This window comes from Amborella trichopoda, chromosome 9, assembly GCF_054954075.1.
Source record: "Amborella trichopoda isolate Santa Cruz 75 chromosome 9, AtrichopodaSantaCruz75HAP2 v2.0, whole genome shotgun sequence".
Taxonomy (NCBI): domain Eukaryota; kingdom Viridiplantae; phylum Streptophyta; class Magnoliopsida; order Amborellales; family Amborellaceae; genus Amborella; species Amborella trichopoda.
The window spans coordinates 1,120,224-1,132,303 of NC_142344.1; the positions used below are offsets into that span (position 1 = coordinate 1,120,224).

At 33.7% G+C, this 12,080-nt stretch overlaps 1 protein-coding gene across 7 annotated transcripts; it reads right to left on the reverse strand.

Moving 5' to 3' along the window:
* Nucleotides 1-856: 856 nt before the first annotated feature.
* Nucleotides 857-8,585, reverse strand: LOC18437527 (ADP-ribosylation factor GTPase-activating protein AGD5). 7 transcript variants are annotated; one of them, XR_016040911.1, is made up of 11 exons: nucleotides 8,407-8,585; nucleotides 6,952-7,010; nucleotides 6,278-6,368; nucleotides 5,395-5,449; nucleotides 5,180-5,270; nucleotides 4,594-4,912; nucleotides 4,146-4,479; nucleotides 3,705-3,814; nucleotides 2,700-2,936; nucleotides 1,484-1,542; nucleotides 857-1,222 (listed from the first exon to the last, which is right to left on the reverse strand). XR_016040911.1 is itself a non-coding variant. In XM_011626315.3 (11 exons), exons 1-11 carry the CDS (start codon nucleotides 8,455-8,457, stop codon nucleotides 1,063-1,065), a joined length of 1,572 nt encoding a protein of 523 aa, XP_011624617.2. In that variant the 5' UTR covers nucleotides 8,458-8,585; the 3' UTR covers nucleotides 857-1,062. The 7 variants fall into 7 exon arrangements, 4 of the variants coding, with proteins under 4 accessions (XP_011624617.2, XP_020524965.2, XP_088703000.1 ...); XR_016040910.1 differs by having other exon boundaries at nucleotides 4,146-4,482; XM_011626315.3 differs by having other exon boundaries at nucleotides 3,705-3,820.
* Nucleotides 8,586-12,080: the final 3,495 nt, after the last annotated feature.

Sequence of the window (12,080 nt, forward strand, 5' to 3'; positions counted from 1 at the left end):
TATCTATTTTAGTTTGACAATATAAATTGAACATGTCTTTTTAATACAATAAATAAAAAAAACTATACTTGAGACAACATCAACTCTACACTATTCAAAATAAAATAGACATCATAGATTAATACAACCTTTTAAGTAAGGTAACATCCTTATTTATACTTTTTCCTTCATTTATATTATATCAATTTTTGGCTGGGACCAGGCCCGAAAGCTATTCATCCTCTAGGATGCCTAACCCAGGCCCGGCCCGGCCCAGAACCCCAGCCTGGTTCTTCGAAACTCATCTTTATTCTTTTTGTTTTTATGACAGGTACTACACTTCTTGTTTCCTTGGCCATAAGATATTTAAGGTATATAGAGAGTAAGAAATGGAGACCGCCACTCGAATTCATTGCAAACAAGATTTCTAAGAAATTTGATTATTTTATATCCGTGGAGGAAACCATGGTGAGAGAGAGAGAGAGAGAGTTAGTTCATGATATTATATTTAAAAATCTTGATCAGAGAGAGAGAGAGAGAGAGCGCTAATGTTCAAGGCATCTTGAGCAAAAGGAGGCAGAGACAAGTAAGCAATAATTAGAACATAGAAACTAACGCAAAACTATTGGACCAAGTGGCATTAATGTTGCCTTAATTACCAAGGAAAACTACAGTTTAATGCAGTGGAAGATGCCTTAGCCACTTAGTCCTCGTTAGTTGGGGAACAACCACGCAAACAAGCCTATACAAGCTTACCTGCTCAATCTGGACCGTCCACCAAATCGAATTGGTGATAATCTGAACCCTCCCATTTAAGTATAGGAGACCCCAAAATATTATAAATGTAACTTAGAATTGTAAACATGAGATAGAGAGAGGTCAACAAGTAGAACCAACTCTATTATTGATTAATATGCAACCCCAACTGCTTACAAACAATATAAAATAATCACAAGACTATCAACAGCAACACCAATGGCTAAATTCAATAATTTGAGAGAGAGAGAGAGAGAGAGAGAGAGAGAGCAACACTGCCACCAACAACAACAAATGCTCAATTGAATACTTTAGGGGGGAGAGAGACTAGGGTTTCGAGAAGAATCCTTGCGTTAGTGATGAGAAATCATACTCATAGGGGAGCCAGGAGGAAGTGGCTGAAGCACTGGTTTTGCTTTGCAGAGGAGCACCGGAAATGGTCACTCCATTCGTTTTAGCAGATGAGATTTTAGCTGTAGTGTAAGTGCTGCACAAGGAAGTAACAAGTGCACCTCAGAATGCAGAGAGAGAGAGAGAGAGAGAGAGGTTGCTCTCTTTACAGAAGTATTATCAGCTGCAAAAAACGGCATAGTTCTATAATAACAATGGCAATTAGGCCTGTTTCTTAAAACATCTGAATTATTGAAAAAAATAGCAGGAAAAAAGTAGTAATACAGCTAAATAGACTTAGCAAAAAGTATTACGATATCCAACTTGAAAAAATAATCAAAACACATAATCAGTATACCTTGAGGATATTGTTGGGCTCGCATTGTTCAACGGAAATGATCGCCTCATGTTGGCTACCTGTCAGGGTTTGAACACACAGTAGAACACCCATAAGGAGTTTATTTTATCTATAGAAACCACATAGCATATTCCTGCAGGTGCACTCTATTCACTTAGTCCCGAAAGCAAAGACCTGCATAGGAGTATTTTCTTAATCTATAATTTTGGTATCCATCTTAAAACAACTAGATGCTTATTTCCAAAAAATAAAAATAAAAATAAAAACAAAATGAAAACTCTTAGTGTCTTACCCGAGGGAGTAAATATAATCTTCTAGCTTATTTATAGACAGGCAGGAAATCAAATTGTTTAAGAGACGATGAGCAAACTCTCAAAAAGGATGATTAATGAGAGTTTGATTAAGGCATGGAGTTAGAAAGCCTTATGATAGGTGGTAACCATCTTGTACGGTTCGGGGGGTAATCGGCATACTCCGGTGGGGGGGAATATTTGGCACTACCAAACATACGGGGAATTGGAGGTAGCATTCCACCAATGTCATGGAGCGGTTCCTCCATCCCTATTTCTCTGTGTTGGTATTTTATATGACCCACATGGGTCATGTAAATCACACAAAAACCTGTCTGACCTTAACGTTGGTAAAAGCTAACAAACTTAAGATCATGTGTGTGGCGGTCACCAAAATCCCCTAACAAAACCCCCAAACAGCACAAAACTACCCTTCCCATATGGTTGACTCTTTCCATAATAGTGAACTTGATCTTTCATATGACCAATATAGAGATTTACACACCAGAATATGTTGGAAGGTGGTGTCATACTGATACCATCAAATAACTGTCCTCATCCATGGAAAAGTTCAATTGTGTTCCTAAGAAATAACCAAGATCACCCTGCTGAAAGAATATGTCTAGTGCAAGAGGTATTTTTCGTCATAATGGGATTGCTAACTTTGAAGGGGTTATCCTAGAGTTAATTCAGGATTTTAATGGTTTTAAGGCCATGTAAAGCCCCTTTCAATCACATACACACATGCACCCGCACGCGCCCATACACACACACACACATACAGGGAGGGAGAGAGAGAAACACTGAGCTTGCACGTGCAGAGAAAAGAAAGGTGGGTTCTCAGGCACATGGAATTTATGGCAAGAGCCTAAAACAATAACAAATGTTATTCGATAAAAGGAAAAGAATATGAAGATGAACAGTACCTGATCAGTCCCCTGAGTAGCTGCTATTCCAACACCAGAAGCTTGAAAACTTGTATTTCTCCAGTTATTGCCAGGGTTTATTGAAGAGCGATTTGAATCAAGATTGTGGGTTTTCAACGGCAATGATGAACCCTGAATACTCGATGATGTAGAGGCGGAAGCCACAAATATGGGTTGTTGATGGGTAAGGGAAGCTAATTGTTGTTGATGTATGGAGTATGGAGAAGCCATGTTGGACTATAGAACAGAACAAATAGCAGTTAGTAAATAGCAAGAGCTAATAGATCCCAAACTTTTTCAACTGAAGCAAGTATAATTTTCCAAACAACCAGAACGACCTACTATGGGTTAGAATATGCTCATCTTGTCTTCCCTTTTTTTTTTTTCTTTTTTTTATTATAAACAGTGTAATAAATTGGGAAAAGGCTAAAATGATGATGATGATGATGATGATAAACAGTGTAATAAATTAGCAGTTTATCATTCCTTTAGATTCCTGATAATAGGATCCGTAGAACATACGGCAACTGCAAGCTTATAGAGAGGCAAGTAGACCATATATATAAAACAAGTTGGCCAGATCTTTACATTAGCATTTGTACTCCACACTAAATGTTTAAATTTCAAACCTAAAATTTCAAATGGAGAAAAATAACATATATTACTCAGGTATGGTACTATGGTGTATGGTACATCATCAGGGCATCCATGGTAGTTCCCAGACATACATAAGTGGCGCACGGAATCCTTGCCCTTTTCAAACTCAAAATTTGTGTAAAATTAAATATACAATGTATTAGATTAAAAATTAAGCAATTAAGAATTCATTTTTTTTATTATACCATCTAACTCTTTTACCTTTTAAGCTAGATAATACATTTTACAAAAAGAAAATTTACTTATTTATTTATTTTCTAATTTAGCAGTAAACACCTGGTAGAGGCACCTTGTTAGTATTACATTTGATACTATCACAGTAAATATTACTAAGATTACAAATTTCACCTTTGCTACATGTGGTGTTTGTTTGAATAGATTCCCTAGTCCAGATGCGGAAGTGTCCCTAGTTTGGACTGGTTTTGCGGGATCCTCTCTTTCGGCTGCCTCCATACTTTCTGCAGCTGCAAATTTTGAATTCAGATGCAGTACATGCGCTACATCAGCTGCTTATACTTCAGAATATTTGGGCAAATATCACATTAAAATTTCAATAAAAAAAATATACTAGAGAGAAGAAATTCATTATTTCTAAGTTTCAGCTTTATCGATGAACTCAACCCAAATCCCTTTTTTTTTTTTGGTTCTCCAAACAACTGATGTTGGGCATATCTAAAGTGGGTAAAGCAATTTTTGGAACATAAAAAGACTAACACATTTCAGACATCAGATGATTACAGAAAGGATAGCAGGAAAATGTAAAGAAAAAAAAGAACTAGGCATTCTTACACTGAATATTTGCAGGAGCATTATCCCCTGAAGGAACTGAACTGCCAATTTTCTCTTCTGGGCCTTGCATACAGAGCATATTAAAAAGTTCCGTAGCTAAGTCAACCTTCTGTGAAGGAGCTTTTGGTATGTTATCCACTGCTTGTGGTGTGTCCTTGGAATTTGAGATTGTTGCCGTCTTTGGAATTGATGATTTGAGATCCACTGATGGCATAGAATCATTCGAATGTGAGATTGTCCGTTCTGTCTTTGGAATTGATGACTTGAGATCCACTGATGGTGGTGGACCGTTGGTATTTGGGACTGTTTCCTCTTTCTTTGGAACTGATAAAACCTGCTAGAATGTGTATGTGAAATAGTGAATAAGAATTTTATCAATCTCAAAGGAAAAAAGAATACCACTTACAGAGAAACAAGTGTAACCCAATGCAACCATCAACCTCATTACCAGTTCAGGATTTTTAGGAGTTCCAGAAGCTTGTTCCATATGGGTTTTCTTATTAAGGACCTCTGCATTCATTGATAAGTTCCCTGAGCTGTTATTGCTCCCATGGTTGCTGCCTCTTTCATTCCGCCTTTGCTTCAAGGGAGAAGTTTTTTCTTCTTGTGACATGAGGTTGATCTTGTTAAGGACTTCTCCTTCAAGCGACAAGCTCTCTAAGCTGTTATTGCTCCCATAGCTGCTGCCTCTTTCACTACGTCTCTGCTTGAAGGGAGAACTCCTTTCTTCTTGTGTTTTCCTTGTCACCCACCTTTTATCCACGTACCTGAATTATACCCACAACTTAGTATGGACAAGAAAAAACATGCATATTCCCTTGGGTAAAGCATGGAGTAATTGAATGGACTATGAAAATCATAGTCCGTTGAGGCTGTCACTGTCCATCATTGGTGGTAATGGAGAAGGAGAACACCCACCAAATGGGTCATGTCTGATTGTTTGACTCTCTCCATCACCATCCATTGGGCAATGGTATATTTTCCCTAGAATAGGATAACCACCAAAGTGCATAAAGCACCAACTGCTAGCATACTTTGCACGGATGAAATTTTCGATGCCGACTTGATTATAATTTGGTGGCAATTCTGCTTCCCAATATCCATTGGACTTATCATTGCCCATGCCTGTAAATAAGATTACAAAATAATTAGATCGAATGCATAGGAACAAGCAACTCTTTAAAAACTAAACAATTCACATTGGCAGCAAATCATAGTAGTCAAGAGAAAATGATGATGAATATCATACTCTGAATGAATGCAACCTGCTCAGGGAGCCATGTATCTAGTGTAGCAGACCTGACCTGCAATATGCATGAGTGATTCATCGAATTAACAAAGTCAAATGAGATAGCAAACACTCAAACTATTATGTGCGTTTTGGGCATGTATGAAAGGAGAGAAATGTAGGATCTTTCAGGAGAAGATGGGGAGATGGGAACATGGTAGCTGGTTATTCTTGGGCCTTGGTAAAAACTACATATAAGGAATTGAAGTCAATAAATTCCTTCTAAGTTGGAAGCGATGGGGGATGAATGGATGGAAATACAGCGAAAAGAGAGGTAGTAATAAAAATGCATTGAAATCAAAATATCCAACTTCATTGATATTTTACATAGAATTTCCTGAGGAACAAAATAAGCATGAAACGGAAAACTTCAGAACATCAAACAACAGTCGAAAGATAGACATGTATACAACTGTAAGATGGCACTGATAAATGGCTTTATAAGGCAAAATATCGATATAAAAAAAAAAATTTGAGGCAAAAATATCAATATAAAAAAAAAAATTATCCAAAGCCTCTGAACATTAGTTTTCCAAAAAACAATAAATTAAAAAGATATTACATTCCACACAAATCAAACACCTAACCCACAATAACTGTCTTTTCGCCCCTGAAGCCTGGTAGCATGAAGCTCTTGCCTCAACGTCTAGGTTTCAAGTAGGAACTCTAATCTTACCAACTTTTCACTAACAAAAGCTAAAAAGGTCCTGATAACGATGTGTTAACTGGCTGGCAAGCATAACGACCTCGAAGCACAAAAATATACTGGCCCCACATATGTATGCATTAAAAGATGTTCACTATGGTTCAATAAACAAGAAAAGACGGGAAAAATTGAATTTACCTTGGATATATGCACACCAAGACCTCGATGAACTCCTGAGCATTGCATGCAAATAAAGATCCCAAGGTTAACACTTGCCCATCGTGGAGCCCTGTTGCGTATAAACAATGTTTGGTTGAAATATGGTAATTTCAAAAAAAAATTCAAAACATCTATGCATAATAATAAAAAAATTCAAAAACATTATAAAAAAAAATTCAAAACATCTATGCATAATAATCAACTCCAACACCCATAAGCTCAAGAATACAGAAACACGAGCATGATATGCTGCCAATGTTTCAAACTGACAACCCATGTAGCAGTAAATAAAAATCCACAAGTATAGCATCAAAATAGCACTAGATCAACGAAATCTAAGGTCTTTCTTTGAAAGTTTTTCTTAGTCATTTACATTTAAAATTACCATGAAATGCACAGTATGCCTCTTGAATTTCTTTTGACATTTCCATAGCCGGATATAAATAGCAAGGCACACCTTACTTAAAGCTTAATATTAAAAACCATAAGTTCATGAAATACTCATTTTAATTTAGAGAATTTTGTAGGGAGGTAAGTGGAACTCAAAAGACAAATTTTTTATTATTTTTCACTGATTAACTATCAGCAAAAAATAAAAGTATACAATGGATTGCCTAAGAATAGTCAAAGGCATTGGTTTTTAGGGTACCCACTTGCTTTTACAGTCAGCACACTCTCTGTTCTCTGGCAATTTAAGAAGACCTTCCAATATCTGTAAGCCAATACATGCAAGAAGAATACAGCAACCAACTTAAGCCATGATTATATTTTCTAAAAAGAGTAACTGAGCAAAAACAAATTCAAATTTGTCGGGGCAAATTCTGTTCAGTTAGGCTAATCAATCAACAAAGGAAAGTTCAAAAGAAAAATAATAAAAATAGCTTAAAAAAGAATTATTAAAAAGCCTGGAGTATAATGATATATCAGATAGAAAGCCCATTAAACCATAACACTATGACTCATCAAAACCTCAAGTACAAAATTCTGAGAAGCCCCAAAAAGATAAAAGACATCATTTAATACATAGAAACAGAATTCCCACTAATAATTTTGAAACAAAAATTTTTAAAACACAACAAATGAAGATACACTATTTAAAGATTTTGGGAAAAATTTATTCAAATACACCTAACTTATCAACTATTTAATATTTTATTCTTTTTCAACTGTTCAAAGTAAAATCATGATCATGTCTCTTTCAATATGATTTTTAAAATTAAATCAAAAGATATGGGTAAAATGTTATATAGTTCATCTCTTACATGCATTTTGATGTGCGATTATATATTATAAAACCATTTATCTTTGTTAAATGCATGTCACAATTACTCCTAGCTATTAGATGTTAAATTTGACAGTTTGGGGTATGTCATGAAGATCGAGAAATCTTTTTTGGAACTTTGAGTCGAGTCAATGGCACTCTTACAACCACCTAATTTGAAATTTGATGGACAAGAGTGAATGTGACATCCTTGTACGAAAAGTAAATGGTCTCGATGTATACTTTTCCTTTTGATTCTCCCTGAAAATTAACTGAATTTTCTTGGGCTAGATGACTGAATTTCCAACTCTCTCTCGCTCTCAAACAGATGTTGTGACTTCCAAATCTCATCAATCAAAACAACAAAGGTGTACATAAAAACCGAATGAGGAAACCTGAATTCTGCCTGATTCAGTATCAAAATCCATTCCAATTCATAAATGAAATACTTACTCATAGACATCGTGATCATAGCTCCATTAAAAAACCTTTATTTAGCCTTATTGAATATAACCATTTCAGTCAACAAAAAAATTAACCACAGAAATCCATTAAAATGCCAATCAATTATCATAAAATCAACTTCTTATAGGCAAAATGACATAATGAATCATAAAAATCATAATACTCATTGAAAACGGAAGACCCCAACAACGAAAAATTGATGGGAAGGTGAAAAAATTAACAAAATCATAATTAAAAAACTATATATACTAATTCAAAACCCAAAAAACTAAGATAAAATAAGAAAAGAAAACAAGGGGAGAAAGTTTTAATGGGAAATCATAAATCATAACAATTGGGAGCGCAAAATGAGTAAACGATTGAGGCGGCTAAGATGAAATACCCTTTTGTGCTTTTCATTAAGCTCCTTTGAGACGGACGCCTTCCCGTTCATCCTTGCCTAAATTTCAAACAACTCTCTCTCTCTCTAAAATTCTCTTTCTCTCTCTATAACTCTCTAACCCTGCCTGTGAACAGGAAGAATTGAAATGAAGTAGAGCACTGGGAGAAGGTCACCACAACACAACCCTCCTGCCTCTTTTGAAATGGAAATGGAAATTCAATACGCAATTGGGTGTAAGAATTTTTGTCTTAGACTTGAGGAGAGAGAGAGAGAGAAATGGGTTTATTTGAAATGGATTGAAACCGAAAGAGAGAGATGGATGGAAACAATCAATCTAAAGGCGCACCAGAAAAATTCACTATGTTTCGATGCTGAAACCCCAAATCCGATCATCTCGAAATAAATGGACTTCAAGTATTAAAAAGGGAAAAAAGTTTATATAAGGTTGCAAACGTAGAATTACATAAGCGCCTAAAAAATTCATCGAAAAAGTTCGTTTTAATGTTGAAAAACGCTATAATTCATTATCCCGACATCGAGATTAATGAATATGAAAAAAATAAGATTTTGAGTGGCAAAAATAGAGCATATTGTAACATACTATCTAGTAGAAAGTTTGATTTCAAAATTTTCATGTCTGTAGATTTAATTGATTTTAACTATATTTAAAGTTTAAAATTTTATAATTAAATATGAGAATAGATTTTCAGATAATCCTAATAATTTTTTACACCAAAATTACATATTATGATAACATTTGGAAGTGCACCTTAATTGTATTGTTTAAGGTTACAACATTATAGAAACTACACCCATTAAAATTAGATCCGCCTAATAATAAAGAAAAAAGTTTATATAGAGTCTAAGCTCTAAACAACCAAATTAGAGCCTACCATGAAAGAAAAAAAAGGATTTCAAAGTTTTCAAAATAGTACATCTTGTAATTGATTTTTGGACGGTCAATTTTCACGATTTTCATGTTTTCATAAATCCAGTCGATCTGCACTATTTTTTAAACTTTAAAATATATAACTAAAGACAAAAATATAAATTAAGGCTATCACAAAACCTTTTAGTATTGAAACCATACTTTTTCTTGATACTATTTGAAGGTAGGCTTTAATTTGATTGTTTAGAACGTCAGCTCTACACAAACTTCACCCAAGGGTAAATAGACTTCAAGTCTTAAAAATAGTGCATCTTGTAATGTATTATCTAGATTGTCAATTTTTTATATTTTCAAATGTTCATAAATCTACTTGATTTACATTATTTTTAAAACTTTTAATTTTATAATTAAAGATAAAAATAAATTTTTATAAAAAAAATTAATATTAAAATAATATATTTCGATACTATTTGAAAGTGCGCCTTACTTTAAAAGTTTAAAGCCTCAACCTTATACAAACCAGACCCTTTTTTAATTATAAGGAGAGAGAGAGAGAGAATTGGTTCCGTCCTTGGCAGGTGTGTCTATGCTCGATATTCTCTCTTGCAGGAGAAGGCAAAGCAAACAAGGAGGGAAATGTTTAAGCCAAGAGATTTCATGATCCTGCAGAAGTGTACTGTTTACCCTTCACAAAACTTAATTTAGGAATAATTTTAGAATTTCAAATTTTTGGACTACAAAACTAATTCTAAATCGCACTCCTTAAACATAAGAAAAATAATGGCTCAAGATTGAAAAGAGACAATCCAATTTTTAGAGGGTGAGATCTAAATATTAAAAACTAAAATTTTTTCTTTTGAAAATAATCGTTGAATAATTCAAGTGGTTCTCAAATTTTCAGATTGAAAAAATCCTCCCATATTTTACTGAAGGAGCAGGTAGGTTTATATTATTGACTGAAGGAGCAGGTGTATGTTAACTTACTCTAGATGCATTTATGTTTCACATTCATCATTTGACAGTTTAAAAGATATTTGGTCTATGAAGAATCAAAATGAACAGTTATGAGTGCTCTAGATACATTATAGAATAGTCTTATTTTAAGGTTCAAAATATGATCATGGCGCTTGAGATTCTATACCTACATTTTTAGGCTAAATACCCATCTCTGAAATAGATTTTTAAATGAGACCACATTTGAATGGGTTACCAACATTAAGGTTCAAAATATGCTTGAGATTTTTAACCTACATTTTGAGGCCAAAATCCATCTTTAAAATAGATTTTTAAATGAGACCACATTTGAATAGGTTACCAAAATCCTCTTGAATAAAATATATCATTAAAATGGATAACTATCCCAAAAAATCTACAAGACCTTTAAACTTTTGACACAAGAATGTCACAATACACACGTGAAATTAGGTAGTTAAAGGTATTCTTTCTCGGCCTAAGTTTGAAATTTGACATTTGCAACTATGAACATGGTCAATCAAGGGCACAACCACATTTCACACATGACTGCTACGAGTTATTGTCATGTTTTGGTTATTTAGCCCCAATGGCCCAAGCCAAATAGCATATGTACCCTTTTTTTTTGGGGTTTTGTTTTGAGTTTTGAAACGAAAACAAGCACCAGTATTTTTTTTTTATGCTACCCCTACCGCATAAAACTTATATACTTCCCTTATCCAAACTTATATACTTCAAAGGCAAGCTTTTTACGCTTCCCCTACCATAAAACTTATATACTCCTCTCTTAAACTTGCACTTGTAAAATATATATATATATATATATATATATATATATATATATATATATATATATATATATAAAGTATTCCAAATGAAATAAAATGACCTAAATACCTTTAAAAGTTTCAAAAAAGATGTTTTAACTCATTGAGTAGATGGCACTTACTAAATTTCATTTTCAAACAATTTGTAACCAAAAAAAATAGTAAAAATAAAATACTATGAGGCATCGGATCTAGAACAAACAGTCAACAACTCACTTGATCTAAATTGGACAGCTAGATGGAGAGAAGGTATAGAATTTTTATGTTGTAGGAGAAGTATAGAAACCTTTATATCATTGAGCTCAAATGCCTTAAGCCAAATAACAGAAGTACCCCCTTTTCTAGATTTTAAACCATAATACAATTCTCTTTACTAAAATCGCTTTTGTTGGATTTGGAATCCAACACAATCAAGGGTACTTTGGTAATTTTCTCCCACTTGTCATTGTCCAAATTACAAAAGTTCTACTATTTAGTGTACCACCCAAAAACCAGTATATTTTTAACAAAATGGTTGATAAAATTACTCCTTTAAAATAATTTTTTTTTTTAAATATAGGGAAATTTATCAAAATACACTATTTATTTTGAATTATTTATCTTCTTCCCATACTTTTTATCTATTTTTAAATTATCCATCATTCTTGTGATACAATTTCAAATAACTTATCAAATGACATCATTATCATTATTATAATCATCTTAACTTTATCCCAACTGTTTAGAATCAACTACACAAATCTTGCTCCGCCATTCCACTCAATCAAAAGACACATCCTTGATCAGACCACGAGTCACAATATTCTCATCAAATGAGATTTCAAAATAGATTTTAAAACTTATCAAAACATACCTAAGATAAATTGTTAAATAGTTCAAATGCGATGCGTATGTCTCTTGATTAAGCCACCTGTGTGCATTTTGAGGTGATTTGACCAATTGATTAATATTTTCCCTATAATTTTCGTTGTTAGGATTTTTCCTTA

Excerpts from the sequence above, each read along its gene's own strand:
- LOC18437527 (XM_020669306.2), bottom strand. The coding sequence starts at position 8,457 with ATGAACGGGAAGGCGTCCGTCTCAAAGGAGCTTAATGAAAAGCACAAA. Across the intron at positions 5,271-5,394 it reads GCAGGTTGCATTCATTCAGA|GCATGGGCAATGATAAGTCC; the intron begins GTATGATATTCA and ends TCTTATTTACAG. Across the intron at positions 2,937-3,704 it reads AAACACCACATGTAGCAAAG|TCCAACATGGCTTCTCCATA; the intron begins GTGAAATTTGTA and ends TCTGTTCTATAG.